The 21,853-nt window shown below is 33.8% G+C and overlaps 1 protein-coding gene across 1 annotated transcript in view; it reads right to left on the bottom strand.

The window, feature by feature from the left end:
- LOC135835687 (Kv channel-interacting protein 2) overlaps positions 1-21,853 on the bottom strand; it is a 123,278-nt gene that overhangs the window by 17,000 nt on the left and 84,425 nt on the right. The window contains exons 4-5 of the mRNA XM_065350068.1: positions 12,465-12,534; positions 8,882-8,952 (exon numbers count right to left, since the gene is read on the bottom strand). Of these exons, the coding sequence (XP_065206140.1) occupies positions 8,882-8,952; positions 12,465-12,534 (141 nt within the window). The remainder of the gene's footprint in view (positions 1-8,881; positions 8,953-12,464; positions 12,535-21,853) is intronic.

Here is a 21,853-nt window from a genome sequence, read left to right as displayed (position 1 = left end):
CGAATTTGATACATAGAAATCAATATCACTACATTTTCGCCATTTTTCAGAGTTATTTTAAAAATTGGGGAGTGAAAGAGGTAAGTACTAAAATGCAGTTTTCAGAAAAGAGTGAATTTTTCAGCTCAATGCCCAAGGGGACCTCACAAGTAAGTATACACACGATGGTATTTTCAATTTTTTGTTAAGTACATATTTTTACTTTGTTTAAGGGCATCAGTCGAGGAGCAGAGAGGTAGAAAAGTCGGACCGAAAATCTTGAATAAAAATTGAAAATTTTCCAAAACGTTTAAAATTGATCATTATTTTTCAAAAAGAGGCATTTGAACTGATTAAAAGTAATTGAATTGGGTATGCATAATATTTAATTATCATACAAAAATACAACCCCAGATCATATTTCAGAGGCTTAATTTGATTGCACTCAATTTCTTGAATTTCAAATTTATTGAGCTCATTTTTTTGAAAATACCAAAATTTGATAAAACCGAACTAGAAAGGTGAAATTTCGTTTAAATCCTATTCTCTACCTCATCCTAGTTCGGTTGGTGATGATTTCGAACCATTATGAAGCCTTCGGTGGATTTTTGGATATTCCAGTTCTTGAAAAAATCTCCATGAAAATCACTCAACCCTATTGACAATTTTAAGTGGCAGAATGCTAACAACATGCTAGCATTTGAAAGCTTGAACATAGATTATTGATCAAAGTTCAACCGGTCTTGAGATATGCCCCTTTATAATGTGGCAGTTTCGCAAGCAAACATGAAATATATTTCCCTGTATTTACGGCAAATCGAGTAGGCAATTCTATTAACACCCGTCTATCTTCAAACTTTTCATGTACCTAAACTGAAACTAAAAATGTAGGCAGTCTGATGCTTCAGTTTCTCAATGAGCGTTTAAAATTTCAAAAGCTGAAATTGATTTTTGGATTTTAAGCAAATTTTTAAAAATTTAAATTCGGTTCAAAAATGGAAAAAAATCAACATTTTTCACAATTGACCTGGAAATCTAAAATTTGGCTTGTATCCTATTTTTGACCTCCCGAGTCGATTAATGATGGATTTGAACCGTTTTGAAGCCTCCAGAGGATTTTCAGATTCTCCAGTTTGCGAAAAAATGCTACAAGTAGGATGGAAATGAAATTCAACACCTATATAAACTCGGATTTACCATATTTGTAACTCTTTCGATCGATTTAGGCGAATATTTTCAACATTTTTTGTGTCGATTCAAATCCAAAATTTCCTCCAGCGATTAGGTATTTTTTTTAAAATTGAAAAATTGCCGTTCGGAAACGCGAGAACAAAAAGAGCTGAAATTTGATTTTTCTCCTATTTTCGACCAACAGAAAATCTTGAATTTTAACCGGTACTAAAATATTTTGAAAATAATGCCCCTAAATCGATCGAAAGTATTATAAAAATGGCGAACCTGAGCTTTTAGGTATACTGAATTTAATTTTCACCCTATACTTACTTCTAGCCTTTTTTTCAAAAAATGGAGAATCCAAAAATTCGCTGGAGGCTCCAGAACGATTTGAAACCATCTCCAATCAACTAGGTAGATCAAAAATAGGGTACAAACTAAATTTCAGCTCTCTAGATTAATTCGGTAAAAATTCAGTTTTTCCCCATTTTTGGCCCAAATTAAAATTTTTAAAAACTCGACAAAAATTGAAGAATGAATTTCAGCTCTTGAAATTTTATCTTCGCTGTAATGTTTTCAAAATGTCGAATAACAGCTTTCCACTTTCATATTTATCATGTAAAAGTTGAGTTTTCGCCTTGAAAATTTATTTTTGAGCAGTGTTTATTTTACCTCAAACCACTGAAGAGAGTTCGAAAAAAAAATTGGCAAAATCGTGGGACCCATCTTATTTGTGGTTCGAGTCAATACAAGGAGTACAATTTGACCAATCAAGATTTTCTAGTCACGCTGTACAACGTAGTGTACTATATATAGGTTGATGCTACAGAAAGGCGAAGAAGAACAAGACGAGCAAACGAGATGAGCTAGAGCGCGAAGGGGATAGTAAAGTCAAAATTTTACGATTGTTATATAGCTTGTCTATGGTAGGTAAATTCTCTCTCATAAAGAGAGGATACTCTTGAACGTATAGTAATCTTACTTTACTGCTCTCTTTTCTCTTAATTAAAAGGGTTTTGTTCAATGGTTTTATCTTAATACAAAAGCTCGTCCGTGCTGCCGGTTAATTAATTCTTGAAAAAGCGAACGCGCGCAGACTCGGCTCCGGTGTCGGTGAAAAGCTCCCTAAAGTCCAGTTGATAATTCATTTACTCTTCGGAGAATACCGTAGGCAATTTCCGTCCCCGAAACCGTCGCTCACGTCTCGTCTTCTTCTCTCGCTGACTTCGCTTCTGTATTTATAGATGGGATGATGCTGCAACGAGCTGCCTTTAAATCGAATACAGTATACACTATTTTAAAGTTTCATTGGCGGGTCTTTCACTCCTTTTCGTTCTCCGTCTCTGTTTTTCGCTCTGGTACACGGAATATCTCGTACTATGGTGTTTACCAAATAACGACGATAGGCGTTTTTGGTGGCTGCCGTCGCTTCCGCCATTGCTGCTTTTACTAGGCGCAATTACCGACGAAATTTAACGTTTCAACGTAAATCGATTATGGCTTCGTTAATTTTCAATTTCGCCTAAACGGCGTGTAATTTGTAAATGGCAATGAGGCGACGAGAGCGGACGGTAGGAGACGGGTAGCAGAGCAGGGAAGATATTTTATGGGTAAAATTGCTCGCTATGTATAGTGTATACATGGACACGAAACCGTAGTAAGTAAAGAGCCTGTATTTTCTAATATAAATGGTACATCTCGACGATCTCAAGAGGCGTAAGAAGAGGGACTAAATAGGAAGAAAAGGATCGACTGTGTAGGTATTATCGTACGACGGAATCCGGCTAGTATAAAAATGAACACCAAACGTCGAGCTATATCTTGTTTTAGTATCCAATTTTTCGCGCGTCAATTTCGTCGATTTTTATCAATTTTTCTTTAAAATTGTGTGCTATGCATAGATAAGCTGCGAGCGTCAATACGAATAAAAAGCCAGAAAAACATAGAGAAATGGAAAGGCGATGTCAAAACGTTGCTAGAGTATATCCATTTGCATAACGAGGCCGTACCGCAATTTTTTGCCGAGTAATTTTACGCGTAGTATCTGCGAGACGATATAACGCGATGGTTGTCGATTTATTGTTTTATGGGGTTTCGTCTTCGAAGAAATTGTTTTTCCGAGCAATCACCATAAAAACAGGCTCGAGACGTCGTTTTAGTAACCGATATGTCGAGATGGAGAGGGGCCAGGGTCAATTTCACGAAATGCTGCAAATCGCGGATGTGTGAGAAGAGGTTTTTGTTTTTCCTCTTCCGTGCCTATTTCTTGTTTGTTTTATGTAGACGACGACGCGACGCGAAGGTGAGAGGATACGAGAAATTACCGGTATTTCGGAGGAGATTAGGTTACCATGTTTTTGAATCGTCGAGTATTTTTATACGATATAGGTGAGTCTATATAGGATTACAGATGAAAGCATATAACAGAGTTAAGAGAGATTTTTCAGGGATTTTGTTTCTTACGATCTACGTATTTTTTATTCGAACCTAGGTTTTTGAATGATTTTTCCCCGATATTTTTCGCGATGATCCTGTTTAAATTATTATGCGGTAGAGTGTTCCATAAATTGGGCTTTTTTGTGCGTTTTTCGCGAAGAATAAAAATGGAGAAGGAGGAGAATGAAGAGATGATGGTTGAATTGTGATTTTACCGAGCTAAATAACCCCTTCTGGTCTTTTTTCAGTTGAAACAGATTTATACCAAATTTTTTCTCTATAACCAAAATGTAGATTGCTAAAGTTCATTTTTGGATTTTTGGTGAATTTCTATAAAATTTTATATTTCTTGAAAACTATTTTTATAGCAATTTTCCAACGTTTTCGTCAAATTAATTTTTCGAAGAAAATGAGTAAGAGTGAATAGTTGATTCATTTTACACATCCCTCTCCTCAAAAACTACACAAGTTTTTGATCTTTATGAAGCCTTCAGGGAGTTCTCATTTTTTTCAGGAACCTAAAATTCCTGTGATACTCATTAGTTGAAAAAAGAATTTTTGACCATGTTGTAGTTCATAAATTTCCAACATATTTAATACTTACGAGTATACCAAATATATCTGATCACAGATTTCACAAAATTATTGGTAATTTTTTTCATTCTGGGAATAATTGGTGATTTTTTTAAAAGAAAATTACTCGTTACCTATTATTCTATTCCAGGAATTTTTATAAAATTTTTGCAATTTACCATCACTAATTATTACTAAATGGGGAGGTCTAAAAATGTGATCTGGACTCACAAGGGAACCTCTTGAGGTGTCACACTCCGATTTGAACGGGGCCGCGATTTTTGGAAAGAGCATAGTCTAAAACCCCCAAAACTAAATTTTCAGCTGTCCAAGTTCATTTTTCGATTTTTGGCGAATTTTTGAAAATTCAAAATTGACGGTTTTTGGCGATTTATTCTTTTTTTTAAATAGTACGTACTTGATCAATAAAAATGGTCAAAATAAGTCCCAAAACTAATATTAATTACCCAAATCCAAATTTCATCATTTCCAGCCATTCTGGAGCCTCCAACGCTATTTTTCAATTTCTCCAGAATTTTGAATTTGCTCCAGAAGGCGTGAATATGAAGTTGGGCAGCTAAAAATTGAGTTGTATATTACACTCGACCTGTTTAACGAGTTTATCCACATTTGAGCCGATTTTGAGAGTGATACCTCAAGAGTGGTTTTTGAGGTGTCACTCTCGCTCCAAAACGGCTGGAAATGGTAGAATTTGCGTTCCGGGGGTTAGTTTTTGAAGAAATACAGCGATTCGCACAAATTTCAAAAATTTCCTCACAAACGGTTATTTTTTGATTTTTTTGATTTTTTAAATTTAGAAAAAAGCTGGTCAAAAAACCACTCTTTAGGCGTCACTCCCAAAACCGGCTCAAATGTAGATAAACTCGTTAAACAGGTCGAGTATAATACACAACTCGATTTTTAGCTGCCCAACTCCATATTCACGCCTTCTGGAGCAAATTTAAAATTCTGGAGAAATTGAAAAATCACGCTGGAGGCTTCAGAATGACTGGAAATTATGAAATTTTGATTTGGGGGGTTAGTAAAGGACAAAATACAGCGATTTCCGCAAATTTCAAAAATTTCTTCACAAACGGTCATCTTTTGACTTTTTGGGTTTTTTAACTTTAGAAAAAAGCTGGTCAAAAAACCACTCTTTAGGCGTCACTCCCAAAACCGGCTCAAATGTAGATAAACTCGTTAAACAGGTCGAGTATAATACACAACTCGATTTTTAGCTGCCCAACTGCATATTCACGCCTTCTGGAGCAAATTCAAAATTCTGGAGAAATTGAAAAATCGCGCTGAAGGCTTCAGAATGACTGGAAATTATGAAATTTTTATTTGAGGGGGGTTAGTTAAGGACAAAATACAGCGATTTCCGCAAATTTCAAAAATTTCTTCACAAACGGTCATCTTTTGATTTTTTGGATTTTTTAATTTTGAGAAAAGCTGGTCAAAAAACCACTTTTGAGGTGTCACTCTCAAAATCGGCTCAAATGTGGATAAACTCGTTAAACAAGTCGAGTGTAATATATAACTCGATTTTTAGCTGCCCAACTTCATATTCACGCTTTCTGGAGCAAATTCAAAATTCTGGAGGAATTGAAAAATCGCGCTGGAGGCTCCAGAATGGCTGGAAATGGTGAAATTTGGATTTGGGTAACTAATATTAGTTTTGGGACTTATTTTAACCATTTTTATTGATCAAGTGCGTACTTTTTTTAAAAAAGGCATAAATCGCCAAAAACAGTCAATTTTGAATTTTCAAAAATTCGCCAAAAATCGAAAAATGATCTTGGGCAGCTGAAAATTTGGTTTTGGGGGTTTTACACTATGCTCTTTCCAAAAATCGCGGTCCCGTTCAAATCGGAGTGTGAGACCTCAAGCGGTTCCATTGTCAGCCTGAGTTCTATGTTATAATGCTGAGATCTTCCCCAGCCTGAGGGGTTTTCTGTGTGCTTTGTCTGGCTTTCCAAGGTCGTCTGTCTACCTGTCGGACCTCTCAGCAAATTACTAATTTTATTTCAAGTTCTTATACTCGTATAATTTCAATCTAGAAATTTTTAGAAACTTTTGCAGTTTCTCATCATTTATTGCTAAATGAAGATCTCTAAAAAGTTCGAAAATGGAGGATTTTGTGATGAAATTCTACAAAAATTATACAAATTTAAAAATTTCATGTCTCTTGGGAAAAAATGGGGTTTCAATAAGAAACAGGACACCACGACTTGAAAAAAACAACAAATCGTTAAAATAATGTCAAACTCTCAAAAACGACTTTAGGATTCTGTCAGACTTTCAAAAATGCAGAAATGCATTTTTTGAAAATTCGAGTTTTAAAGGTTACTTTTGAACTGGAACTTCTGGCGCTTTATTACAATCGAGAGGATGCTCAATAAAACCAACAGAGAACATCAGTCGGAAGTTATATCTTAAAGTTCATTTTTGACTATTCAAAAGCAATTTGAATAGTCTCGGGAGAAAACTGAAAACTCAATGGAGACTCCAAATAAGCTAAAATTGGTATAGTTTCCAAAATAGATGGATTGAAGTCAAGTCATCATTCACAGCAGTTCATTAAGTTTGAAAAAAATGAATGAAAAAATTTAAAAATGAAAAAATTTAAAAGTTATCATAAAACTGATTTTTTAAATGCTTTAATTTTCAAAAATTCGGGGAAAATCTGAAAATGGACTTCATTAGCGCTTTAAATTTTGTTCAGAGGGGTTTTCGGACATGCTCTTTCGATCTAACTCGGTGTCGTTAAAGCTAGAGAGTGTCAATTCAAAAGATTCCCTCGTGAACTCAATCACAGCCGTACCTAAATCTCGAAAGTTCACTGATGTGTCTTTTGGGAATTTCGACTCCTCATCCCCTTCCATGCAACTTATTTTTGCGTCTGTTTTATTGCGATTTTTAATTTTGTTCCACGCCTCAGATTATTTCATATCAATAAATAAAGCTATTTAGCATATTATTGTATATGTATATTTGTAAGGTACTCTAAATGTGTATTTTGGGGAGGGGGTAGCTCTTCACCTCTTTACAACTCTTTAATAACGTAAACGAATTTCTCCAACAACCCGCCCATTATAACATCAGTATTTCATTTTGAAAAATAGTTACAATCAAAAATAACATTCTGACGTGTGTGAAAAATTTCAAATTTAGCTGGAATAATTATTTGGAAACCTCTTCTAAAAGCCCATCGTAATCATCCGCGTATTTATTTGAAAAATAGCTCTATACCTACACAGAAAGACGAAATCATATTCACTGTGTGCACAGCACAGCACAGCACAGCACAGCGAACACCCGAAGAAAATCTAAGAAGAAACAAAATGGATATTTCGATGTACGGAACGTTGGGTTTTTCTGTTTTATCTGATGAACGACGAGTATCATTCTCTATGCGGAAAATTCTACACCTAATGGCAACGTTTTTGTGAAAAACGAACCGGAAAATTATATACATAGCAAGTCGCAAAATTAAAAGGAAAAAGAAAACAAAACCGAAACACAAAAAAGAAGCAGAAGAAAATTGCGAAATATTAAGAAGTATACGAGAAGTATACTATAGAGAAAAAAAATTGTCGAATAAAAGTTTTCTTTGTTGTTGGTCTTTATCTCTTTCCTTTTTATTTTCATTTTACCAAAATGTTTGCTCAAAGTAAATACTGCCATTTTATTCGGATTGTTTTTAAATTCCTCTCCATTGCTTAATTTCTTCTCGCGTTAATAGTGTCGTTTTCCGATTATCTTTAATAAATTGCGCGTCTCGCTCTTTGCGTCATTTTCCGTGGCAAATTCTCTCGACTCGTTTCCCGTCGATATTACGAATTTTTTTCTCCAGGAAATGGGTATTTTTTGTCACGTAAAAGTTTTTTTTTTCTCCTTTTTTCTTTTTCTCTTTTATGTACCTACTACTCGGCTATATAAGGTCTTTTTGAATTCACGCACGCTATACCTACTTTTATGTACGTATGTGCGTTATCTGGACTCTGTTATCTCGTCACCGCAGTCGAGCTCATTTTCGCAGCAACGTTTCCCAATAAAATTATCAACCCCCGGTTCGCGAATGTAGCCTATTTTGCTCCTTCTTTTAGGGGGCCAACGCACGCACAATTCCTACGATAACATGTACACTGTACATTATATATACGAGAGTAACAAGCTCTTATATAATTTACGACCTTTTCTCGGCCGTTTTCTTCTCCTTCGCCGTTTCGTGTATGTACCCGGTACCCACCGCATAGAGATACTCTAGTGTACGATATACTAGTATACTGTATGTACTTAGATTTGAATCACGTATAATTTAATTATTCGACCATCTCCGTTATACATAACATCCGTTTTGGGAACGATTCGTGGCAATACGCCATGCCACAAAAGTTTTAAATCTTAAACCATTTCCAATATAGCCTATAAAATTGTCCTCTGGTATAAATTTGAGCTGCATTTTCGAGAGACCATCTAACGAAAACGTAGAAACCATGACGCCGTAAATTACTTCCTACTTCTATTGTAGTAAGAAGGCAAAGACCTCTACGATACACCAGAAATATAGATGGATTACATACCATTCACGAGTCATTGACTTTGTGTACCTACTATTAGTATTTTTTTTTTTTTGAGCATTTTCACGATAAATCTGCATTATGGCCTAGTTGTAATTAACTATAATTATAAGTAGAAAAACAAATTTCGTAATTACCTTAAAACTAATAGCTCCATTACAATTAATATCGAATGCTTTGAACACATAATGGGCGTATTGAGTCGAATCTGCAAACATTACAAAAATAATTAAATACCTAGATCTACATGATTAGGTACGTAAAAATTAATGCATAAGTAAATAAATTAGGTAGTGGAAGATGTAAAATTAAAAATTACACTCGCAATCAGGTTAAGTATTAGATTGACTAAAAAATAGTTGGAATTAATTCAGAGGATCCACTTTCGAAGGCAGAGGATCTGAAGTCAGATTGCTTCCAAAAGTGCTTGCGTTCGATTCCAGTACCTAGGGGGTGGGGGTGTCTATTTTGATAAGGTACATAAACCGAATTTTATATTTTTATCTTGAGATTTAGGTTTACTCCTTTTACAGAAAATTAATAACAATAAGTACTGATGGACTTTTTATTTTTTTTAAATTCGCCAAAAATCGAATAATCAACTTCGTAACTTAAAATTCCCAATCTCGGCCAAATTTTAATTCAGTCGGATCTGATGGGTTCAATTGAATTGTTATCAGGGGCGAACCTCAATAAACTTGAGATCAATTCAATCTGAATGGAAAATCTGCCGCATAAATGAAGCATTTTATTAATTGTTAGGGTATATTTTTCTTTGTATTTTATTCGTGAGTAAAGTCAAGTTTTGTGATGGCATCATCAGCTAATTTGATTCATCTGTGATTCATTCTTTGCCAACGATTTTTTCACCTCTAAATAAATCATCATCAAATTCATATTGATAGATTCGTAAAAGTCAAACTTATCCACGTCCTCATTCACTGAATTGGTGATGTGATTTAGTAATTCTTGAATAATTTGTCAATTCTGAGGAAGTCGTTCGTGAACGAATTGTGTTTAGTTTTTGATGATACATAGGATTAAAACTACGACGTTTTGTCATCTCACACATACTTGTTTTGATTTTCAAACAATTTATTGTTCGCGAACCATTTTTCTTCTCTGAGCAAATCGTTCGTGAACGAATCATTCACAATTTTCATTCGTAGATTAAAGAACGTTTCGTTTTGTCATGTCATGTTTTATCACGTTCGATTACCGAGTGATTCGGTCGTTCTCGAACGAATCTTCTCTCCTGAGCAAATCGTTCGCGAACGAATTATTCACAATTTTCATTTATAGATTAAATATCGTTTCTTTTTGCCTCGTCGCGTATCATCTCATATACGATTTCCTAATGATTCAGTCGTTCTTGAGGATGATTTGCCGATTCCGAACAAATCGTTCGCGAACGAATTGCATCTAATTTTTCATGATAGGATTAAAACGGTCAAATTTTGTTATATTCAATTATACCAAATTTGATTTTTCAGTGATTTATTTCTTCGTGAACGATTTCTGTCCTCTGAGCAAATCGTTCGCGAACGAATCATACGCAATTTTCATTCATAAATTAAATACGGTTTCTTTTTGCCTCGTCGTGTATTATGTCATACGATTTCCTAATGATTCAGTCGTTTTTGAATGATTTGCCAATATACTGAACAAATCGTTCGCGAACGAATTTTTGATAATGGGGTTAAAACTGTCAAATTTCGTCATAAACAATCATGTATAGTGTACACCAAAATTGATTTTTCAATAATTATTTATTCATTTATGAACGATTTCTATTCTCTGAGCAAATCGTTCACGAACGAATCATTTCACATTTTTTATTGATAGGAAAATTAACGTTTTGTTTCATCTTTTTGTCGGACATTATCTGATTTGATTTCCAAGTAATTCAGTCGTTCTTGAATCGTTTGCAAAAAAATCGATTCCAAATTTTTGTTAATAGACTTGTAATGTCATGGTTTATAGTACCCAATAATCTTTTATTTCTGTTGATAATGAATTTGAAAGCTCATTCCACGAAAACTATACACATAATTTTGGCAAAAGTTTTGAAAATTGGAAAATTTATTTGAAAATTCGTAGGTTAGTGCCAAAGTTTGTCAAATAATGCAATGATCACGTAAAATGTAAACTAATTTGTACGAAATTATTAACAAATCTGGAAAAATTCACATGACAACGATGGAAAATCCATGAAAAACTGACAAAATATGCGATAACGTGAAATACAAATATATAATGAAAAAATGTTGGAAAATACAAAGAAAGTAAGGTAGGTACAGCAGAGAATCTGTTGAAAATGAAGTAAAAGTTGATCAAATATTAAGTATCTTAAAAACTTGATTTAAAATTAAAAAGTAAATATTGAAAAATCAGCAACAAATTAGCACAATTGGTAGGTATAAAAATTGATGAAAATTATTTAAAATTTTAGGAAAGTTCAGTATTAGACATTTTACTTTATTTCGAAGATATTTTACCAATTTAAAATAAGTTCACGTTATTTTTTACGTAAGTATTATCATAAGAGTGTGTAATATTTGGCAATTTTGAACAAAAGAATTTTGATGTAATTCTGCTAATTTTCTGCAATTTTTATGAGTTTTGTATCAATTTTCTAATATTTTCGTAGATTTTTTTTTGAATGTAACTTAGTTTTTGAATAGATATATATTTTTATAAAAGTTTGGATCATTTTTTATGAATTAAAAACATGTTTATTAATTAGTAGGTACTAGGTATGTGATGCAGTTATAATGATGATTCATCAATTTTTTTCTCATTACCAATTTTCATAATTTTCAGCAATTTCTTGACTCATTTTACAATGCTGTATTTTTGAAAATTTTAAGCATTGAGTAAGTCAATTTCACTGATTTCTTAACAATTTCAAACAGAACTTTTTTTTCACCACTTTTTGTAAAGGAGATTTCCCTAATAAAAATAATTAGTCCATATACAGAATTTAAAAAAACAATCGTCCATCCGTTTCAACACGATGTGAAAACAAAAAAAAAAGAACTTTTCATTTATTATAGATTTTGCATTTCAAATCACTTCCAGCAAAATATTTTTGGCAAGGTTTCTCAGCTCAGCTCCCAAAAATTGCTTACATGGCGAATTTCAAACACGAAACACGTAGATAGTAGGTAAGGTACGCAAACGCATCCTATTAGTAGGTAAAATGTAGGTAGTCGCAGATTTCTCAAAGCTGTAGGTCTACCTTTGATTCCTCCTCCCTTTCATCTCTTAATACAGATAAAACGCTGCGAATCCTCAAAGATCCGAGATAAGAAACAGAGAAATCTACTAGCCCATTTAAATTCATACCACTCTATGCGCCTACAGTTTTGTACATATGAAATTTTAGGACTATTCCTACGCCATCATCTCACTATACACATACACAGACACACAATGCCCTCAAAACCGTAAATTTTAATTTCCTTCCACGTAGGAAATTTTTCTATCTTCGAATCGACCGCATATCATATGAAAATACTTCCATTCTGGCTCATAGAGAGTACGAATATCTATCGTTTCCGAATCGTAATTCCTTCACGACCTTTCTACTACTACGATAGATTAATTCGCTGCATATCTCTCGCCAGCATAATATTGGCGCATTTTTATACGCATTATTACGACACTACGAAAAATACATAATAAAAATATTACCATATTCGTATTTCGTATACTTACTGCCATGTGGAAAAAATTTAGCGTATATATCTTTGAAAGCATTTTCATGAACGACACCTTCCGGACAATCCTGCAAAAAGAAAATGAAACAGTCACAGATTTTTTACAAACACAGAAAATTGACAAGGCAGATAAATTCGCGAAAAATTTTCGCAAATAACGAAGTTTTGTAAAGTATAAAAGTTGACTTTTTTTTTGCCATTTCGAATTACTACGCAAAGTTTTGCCTTTACGTTTAGTACACGACTAATAAACTACGTAGGTTTTAACTTTCGCCGAAAGGGTCATAAAAACTTGGTAATAAATATTGAAAATGTGGCAATACAAAAAATAATTCTAAAAATGGCGATTGGAATTTGTTTGAACATTTTCGAACTACAGGATGTTTTAAGGGTTGAAAATTTATCTATACACTCGGCTCGTTCTCTCGTATCCCTTTCCTTATGCAATAAAAACTTTCTTTTATTGAAATTAACGATTCGTATAGTTCGCAAACGCTTAAAAAAAAAAAAACTTTTCTCCGACCAGCAAAACGAGACTCGACTCGGATTCGAATAAAAAAAACACCGTTGTATCAATTTTTACCATTTTCTTCATTCTGGAAACGATATCGAGAAAAAGAGAGGAAAAAATACCTCGTAAACAAACCGATTGTCCTCCGGAAAAAGCCTCAACTTGATAAAAAGCAACATAATAGCTATAATATTAAGTATGGTTTTGTCACCAACGAAAAAAAAAGGGGAGCGAAAAAAAATCTAATGAAACGGACAAAAATATCCGGCTCGCGAGTATTGTAAATTTATAAATCTACACAGTTCTGTGCATCGTAAAAAAGAGGAAATTATTCCTTTACACATCGACGCTGAAATGAAGCTTTTTTTTATTGGTGCTTTCTGCGTAGAGAGAGGGCTGGTATAGTCTACAGATTTTTTCCTCTATTTTACAAGGGTTAACTATATATATACGAGCCAAGCTTTAAAGTACACTAAGGGTGTTGTAAAAATAACGTCTCCCCTCGACGTTCCCTTTCCTCACTGTGCATAAACCGCCGTCATCAAAATACTCGCCGAGCAAGCTTTCAGTTAATAATCACTTTTAACCTTCAACATGGTCGTAATTTTTCTTCTTCGAGGGTTTCTACGGCTGAGATTACATCGTGACAAGTAGACATTGCAGCAAAAAGAAAGAGGAAGCTTTCATTTTCGATGACGTTTCATTAGCATAATAAGTCGAATAATGTAAACTTCTTCGGTATAAATGATAATTATTGATAGATCCGAGGCAAGGGTTATACGTCTAATGTTTATCATCGGTATTTAAATAGACTTTATTGCTTTAACCCTTGACTCGACCGAAGAGCTTTTTTTTTTATTCGTAGGAATTATCAAGTCTGCACTCGAAGTACCTACGTGATTCACTACAGCAGCTTCGACGATGACGACGACAACGACGTCAGTAAGTACGATGTGAATTTTCAAGTACCTATCTACTAAGTACATGATGCTACTTAACCTAAAATGAATACGTGCGAGATGAAGTTAGCTTCGAAATCAAGTACCTACTCTCTTGTTTAATAATCAAGAAAACCCATATTTCTCCCTATGACGCGAGAGTTTAATTGCTTTAATCAAAAGTGTTTAAATATTGTGTTATTAAAAGCGTGATTATTACGGAACAAAGTTTTTCTCTTTCCTTGAAAGCGACGAGTAGGTACCTACGTAAAGGAATTTCCCACTTAGGAAACAACTCGCACTACTTTATAAAGAGTAAATGAGTAGACATTATAGTTCGGTGAATTCACACACAGAGCCTGGGGAATTCAAAGTGTGATTTTTTAGTCGTGTTAATTTCATAAAGATGAAAGTTCGCCTCGTTTTTGATCGTAGTTTTAAACAGAGTTTGTTTTTTTCTCCTGTTTGGAGAGGAAGGTGAAGAGGAAATTTGTTCAGATGTAGTTTTATATTTGAAAACAATCCAGTTCCCTATACGTAGTAATTTATATAATGAGGAAAATCAGTAAGCGAAAAGCAGAAAACTCAGTTGAATTACAAAATACATGAAATGCTGGAAACAAAAACTTGCACAGTGTTTAAATCCTCTTTCATGGTACAAGTGACAAATCTTTATTCTTATGTCAATTAATGCTGCTGGTATTATATTTGGTAGGTAGGTAAGTAGGTAGGCACGCCTCCCCAATGTCTCAAATATTGGGCGAGCAATTGTCCCAACTGTTCAATGGAAAATGCAACATCTTGTTATAACTTTGATTAAATCGAAACTTCTTAGATAAACTGCATTATTAAAACACCTATTCATAAAAACTCAATACTTATTGAAAGTTCACGTTAGGTTAGGAGTATTTACCTCTGAAAAATATTCCTTGTATCAAAAAGAATAGCTTTTAACCTTCAAGTTCAATTTTCAATTTTGAGCTTTTCAAATTTTGAACATTGATCTTGAAATTATTAAGGTAAAACTAATAGGTCCAAATGAGGCCGCCTTTTATAGTCAGGGTTCCATATAAACTCCGTGTGATTGGTCATTTTGTAAATGAGAGCTACCTACGTGATTACATAATTATTCTGATGTTCAAAAATTTGTTTGCTTCAAGATCAACTGACATTTTTGCTGCAGTTCATTTAAAACTTTTTGATGGTGAAATAAATTATTGTTTGTGGCGATTGAATAAATTATTTGTGTCGATTTCGAATTGATTTTCCATCGTAATTCTGATTAATATTTTGTGGTGATTTTTAGAAATTCAATTTTTTTAGAATTTTTTGTGATTTTAAATGAATGTTATTGTAATTGTGGTACATAATTCCAAAGCAATCTTCCGCAATAATTTTGGATTTCAAATAAGAAAGAGTTGAATTTAATTCTAATATTTTTTTTGAGGGGAGGGGGGTTATAAATGATTTTTCTTTTGTTTTCATTTTTTGGTAGAGATTCATTTTAGGATTTTTTTAATGATGACTTGAAATCAATTTATTTGCAGTAAGTTTTGGTAACTTTTTTTAGTGATTTTTCAGAAAAAAATTTTCTGAGGTGATTTAGAATTTCACGTTTGGTTTAGCAAAGAATTTTTCTGTGGTGTATAGATTTTCATTGAATCTTGTTTAGAAATTCTAAATTATTTTTTTGTGGTGTTGATTTTAGGAAAAATGTGATCTTCCAAGGTATAGATTAAGCTAAAGCTACTGGCTCCAAAATCATAGCAATTCAAAGTAAAAAAATTTGAACACTCACAAGGGAACTTCTAGAGGTGCCATCATCCGATTTGAACGGGACCACGATTTTTGGAAGAAGCATGGTCTAAAACCCCCAAAACCAAAGTTTCAGCTATCCAACATTTTTCGATTTTTGGCGAGCGTTTGAAAATTCAAAATTGACTGTTTTTGGTGATTATTTAAGCTTTTTTTTTAAAAGTATGTATACATGATCAGTAAAAATTATCAATATAAGTCCCAAAACTGACATTAATTCCCCAAATCCAAATTTCACCATTTCCAGCCATTCTGGAGCCTCCAGCGCAATTTTTCAATTTCTTCAGAATTTTTAATATGCTCCAGAAAGCGTGAATATGAATTTGGACAGCTAAAAATTGAGTTTTGTGTTATACTTGACCAATTTAACGAGTTTATCCACATTTTGTAATGAACAGGTATATGGCCTAATCACCAGAGGTAATAATTGTCATATTTACCCCTCTGGTGGTTATAATGTAACCCCTCCAGGGAGGGATTATCATAACCACCCCTCTTTATGGTCAAGGTCAACGTGTAAAATTCTATGACGATCGGACGCTTCATAGGAGGATCGTACAATCGAGCTCTTTACTTAGTTCCTGCGACTCACAATAGCAAGATCCTCGTCTACGACCAGTGAAATGTTTTAACTAAGGATATGCCGTGATTTTTCTATTATTTATCTGTTACCACAGTGCTGGTTAATTTAATTATATAATAACTCACCCCCCCCCCCCATTATGCCATTGTGGGGTGAGGATGCGTAGGATCATCACCATGGAATCGAACATGCGATGATGTACCCAAGGTAAAATAAACTTAACTTAATGATACTCATCGAAAGGCCTAGTTTGAGAGTGCCATACAGAAGAGATGAGAAATTGTATAGTGTTTTGACGGAAATATCTTCAGATATTTCTCTCCTCTCCTTTGAAGTTGATTACAACTACATCGTTAATCAACGTGATCTACTATTGAATGAGTGAATTTAGTGTGAAGCTTGATTGATAGTAGAAGGACGAAGGGCCTGACTTCATCAGGTGTCCCTAACTTAGTTATAAGTTAAGTTATACCATATTTTAAGACAGTTCATTGCCATTTGTAAAATAACTATTCATCTAACACCCATGTATATATTTTGCCTACCTAAATGTTAAGTGAATAGTGTTAAATCACGTAACTCTTAGAGTATTTTAAAGCAAAACTAATAATATGTTACAACAATAAACAGCTGTAAATAGTTTCTCTGAAGTGTTTCATTACTCTTCTACTTTATTTTGATGAATAGTGAAGTTTGAATTAACGACCAACATCCCGTTTGAGCTAGCTTGGTCTTAGGAAAATCTCCTTTCCTAAGGAGTATTTTTATGCTTAACCCCAGGTGAATATTTTGTAACATATTTCCTACTCCCTAGAATTCTTCCTTTCACTATCACAATTTGAGTCAACTTTGGGAGTGACACCTCAAGAGTGGTTTTTTGACCAAATTTTTACATCAGGAAAATAGTCAAAAATCAAAAATTTCCCATGTTCGAGGAAATTTTCCAAATTTGCGTGAATTGTTGTATTTCATCCAGAACTGACCCCTAGAGAGCGAATTTCGCCATTTCCAGCCATTCTGGAGCCTCCAGCGCAATTTTTCAATTTCTCCAGAATTTTGAATATGCTCCAGAAGGCATGAATATGTTGGGCAGCTAAAAATTGAGTTGTGTGTTACACTCGACCAATTTAACGAGTTTATCCACATTTGAGTCGATTTTGGGAGTGACACCTCAAGAGTGGTTTTCTGATCTTACATAAGGAAAATAATCAAAATTCAAAAATGTTGCCGGAGGCTCCAGAATGGCTCGAAACGATTCAAAATCTCTTCCATTCAATTCGGAGAGTCCAAAATAGGCTACATACAAAATTTCAGTTTGGCCCGGATTTTGTTTTTAAAAACTATCAAGTTTCATATCTCCCGTCTCCTAAACACCTGTACTATAGTACTGAAATTATGAAGATCATTTTACAAACTTTTACTTGAATTTGACCTGCTAATTTCTGGATTTGAAAAAAAAAAAACTGAAATACCAAAACGAGAAATACCAAGGATCAGAGTCAGACATAGAACTGAAAACAATTCATACAGGATGTTCTTATATACGAGCAAATGCAGGTACTAGGTTCGAAATAAAGACAATTTATTTAGCTCGGATGCATATATGATAGCCTATTTGAACAAAGTATGCAGACTGAACATTTTCCGAAGGAAGTAGGTAATTTTTTGCACTTGTGTCATACAAACGCGACCGTTCGGTCTCGTCGACGCGTGATATATGTATTACCCTGGTGTATTCTCGCAGGTACAGTTTTGAAAAACGTGAGGGGCCTCGTGCTCGATGTTTTTTTTTGTACCTATATTAAATATGTATGTATACGAAAGATTATCAAGTGTGAACCAAAAAAAAAAGAAAGAAAAAAAATGTTCGCAACGTCGCCAAGTCCATAATAGGTGTTTTCTGGCACATCTCTATAAACTTTTATTTTTCACGCTAGTTTGAATTTCACGATGACGCTTTCGATATAGGAACGATTTGCGTATAGAGTTTAAAATGAGAACCACTGGAGCGAAATTCAGATAAACGTTGATGCAAAATCTGCGCGATAGCTGAAAACCAGTCTGCCGGAAAAAAGAGTGTAAATTCGGGGGTAGAATTTTTTTTCTCGTCTTATACGAAATTTTAATATGTTAAAAAAGAAGAAGAAGAATAGGAAAGAGAATACTCGTTGTCGTAGCGTTTACCTTGGCGTAAGAAAAATTCAATCGAAGCATGAAACTTTTACGAAACGTTATCCAAACAAATGTACTTGGAAATGAAATTTTCACGATTGTTTTACCGATGAGGTCGTCATCGTCGCCGAATTCAATTTCACTCTTTCTCTTTTTCTCGGGCCAAATGCAGGAACCTCTTTATATTTTTACACCGAACGAATGTACGTGCAAATAGAAACTGATATCCTGTATAAATGTGGAAATTTTTTCAAAATCAATGGAAATACTGCAGTTGAGTTTGTCAGTTCGCGAGTGAAAAAGGAACAAAATAGATAGGTCGATTCGCTGGGTACGATGCGAAGATTTTCAAACGAAATGGATTATTAAAATTCCTATTTAGCAAAAAAAATACCTACCGAGTATTTCCTTCTATTGTGGAATTTTAATTGAAATCGAAATCTGCCCGAATTGTTCGGTTGAAAATATCGCCCAGCAAGGGATGAAGGCCTACCCAACTAAAAATACAATATTAAGGTTTTTTAAATCATCACTTCCATTTTTTTTGTACGTTTCTATTCCTTTTGAAATTTTCGTAATGAAATAATTTGACTTGTGTACGAGTAATTGGAACTATCAGTTTCAAAAAACCTAAATCTCCTCCTCTCTCCCCTTTCAATTTGGGTACATTGAAGTACACGCTCAACTTTTCTACATAGCAACATCTTTCTGAAAAAATTTCTTTGGCTTCGAAACTTGAAATGTCCACTCTACCAGGAAAACTTGCAAACATCATCTCTGAATATTGGTAAAAAAAAAAAAACAGATTGAAGAATTTCCTTCTCTAAACATGGCAAAAAATACTCGCTTTTATCGTACAAACATGTACAAACTATTAAAGAAGTAGGAAAAAATTTCATAGTAAAAAATTTAATGAAAACTATTTTCAATAGAGAAATCTATTAAATTAATTTCCTCGCACAATGGAATTTCGTCAGTATTGTTGAAAGCATTAAAAGCTTTTACAGGATGGGGAAGCGAAAGAAGCGGTAGAGAAAAACGTTCGCTAAACGAATCGGTAAATAGATGTTTTTGTATTTTATAACATTGGCTAACATTTTAAGGGAAAAAAATATTTGCTAGTGGGTTTTTACAAAAGAGATCGCAGACACGATGTCAATGAAATCTCGAGTAAGTATTTCGTGTATTATTAGTATAGAAATATATACGAATCACTCTCAGCAAAGCCTGCGTAATATCTCGAATGGAAATAACCTTTTACCATGGTGCCGACGAGTTTATAACACTGACGATTGATGATTCCATTGATCACGTTTGAGCTCCGGTGAAAGACGATTTTTTACAATTTCCATTAATTCCTAGTTTTTTTTTTCGGTCTCGTGAAAAAACCCAGAGAGGTCGTTTAAAATGAAAAATTATTTTAAAAATTGGCGTACTACGAAAACCCCCAGGTTTTAGATATTTTTACATAAATTAATTCGAAAAACGATAAAATCTTAACGACGGGAAAAAAATTGAAAAAAAGATATATCAATCAATCTGTCAACGTGGAAGGCAATTAAAAAGGTTAAATCGTACAATATTTTATTAGGCTCCACGTCTCACGTGACACTTTAACGAGCTTTTATGCACAAGTCTAATCAGGGCGTTGTCGTGAACGCCTGAAAGCTTCGGTACACGCAACATTCAAATACCTGTCGTATTTGCAAGCTCAAATGATCGGATTGCGCTGATAAATACACAGCAAGATTTGATTAAAGACGATATTACCGCTTGCTGAGCTACGCGCGTTCTCCTTTAACACGCGAATACGATATTTTCACTGATAAGTATCGCCAGACTTATCGAGAAGCAGAAATAAAAAGGAGTAAACCATTGTTACAAATAAATAAAAAGTTTTTCGCAAGGTATTGGCGTTTTCCGCAAATTAACGACTTTTTTACGTCTGAAATAAAATTAGGATATTTATACAGGTCGGGCAACATAGAAACAAACTATAATCATCACGTAGCAGTTTTATGAGGGCGCTTTTCAAAAATAAAATTAAAAGGTAAGTAGTAGTCGAGTTTTATATTGCGGTCATTTCAACAATTTTGCAAAACTTATCTAGATATCGAGTCCATAAATTATTGAATACATTTTTACCTAATACCTACTTACTAAAAAAGCAAAAAATTATTTTTATACATTTTTACGATGAAAAAATGATTTCTCAAAATTTACTAAATTTTGAACGACATTATTACGTTTCTGCCTCCGTTTTGAACAGCACCATGATTTTTGGACAGAGCATGATCCAAACCCACATAACCAAAATTCATTTTCTGATTTTTGGAACATTCTTGAAAATTCAATAATTGCCATTTTTTGTGATTTTAGTTCCTCTTCCTCCCAAAATGATGAACATTAGTCCTGAAACCAACATGAACTCCCCCAAACCAAATTTCACCATTATTTGAGCAATTCTGGGACCTCCAGCACAATTTTTAAATTTTAATCTGCGAACCATACAAAGCTAGCTAGATCAAAAGACAAAAATTCTTATGTATATCACCAACCAAAATTTGAGAAGGTAAAATGTATTTTTAGATTTTTGGATGAATTTTTGAAAATAAAATTTGGCCCAAAAATGAGCAAAAATCAAAACTACCAAATTGTCTTGGAGAGTTGAGATTTATAGTATGTGCTCTGCATTCGATCTTCAAAATTGATTAGAAATACTTCGAACATTTCGGAGTAGATTTGGAGCCTTTAGCAAACTTTTGAAACTTGAAATCACCACAAAATTTTATTAAACCAGCTAACTTTAACATTCTGAGTCTCCTAGAAGCGATTTCGTGCCATTCTGGAATTTCCAGTAATTTTTTAGACATTCCAGTTCTTCAAAAAATGCCCCAAAATCTGTCCAAATCAACTTCAGCACGTATGCACGAATTTCCAAACAATCGCTGGAGGTTCCAAAACGGCATGAAATCAGCTTCAGTCGACTTTGAATGTTGAAATCAAGGTAGATAAGGTACTAGGTAGGTGTAGGTAGGTATATGTATTTTGTGAATTTTAGCTTTCTAATTTCATTTGGTAACATTTTGTGGTGATTTTAACTTTCAAAAATCTGCTGGAGGCTCCAGAACTGCTCAGAATTGTTCAAAATCATTTTCAACCAATTTGGCGGATCGAATATAGGGCACATCCTAGATTTCAACAATCGGGTTCAATTTGGTAACATTTTGATTTTTGCTCTTTCAATCCAAATTTTTTTTTTTTTTTTTAATTCAATCAAAAGTCGAAAAATGTATTTCACCATCGGGAATTTTGACTGATGAGTGGTGATATATTTTTATAATGCTCTGAATGAAAAAAAAATTGCA

Source organism: Planococcus citri, chromosome 2 (genome assembly GCF_950023065.1).
Source record: "Planococcus citri chromosome 2, ihPlaCitr1.1, whole genome shotgun sequence".
In the NCBI taxonomy this organism is placed as follows: domain Eukaryota; kingdom Metazoa; phylum Arthropoda; class Insecta; order Hemiptera; family Pseudococcidae; genus Planococcus; species Planococcus citri.
This window is presented reverse-complemented; position numbering and strand designations above follow the sequence as displayed.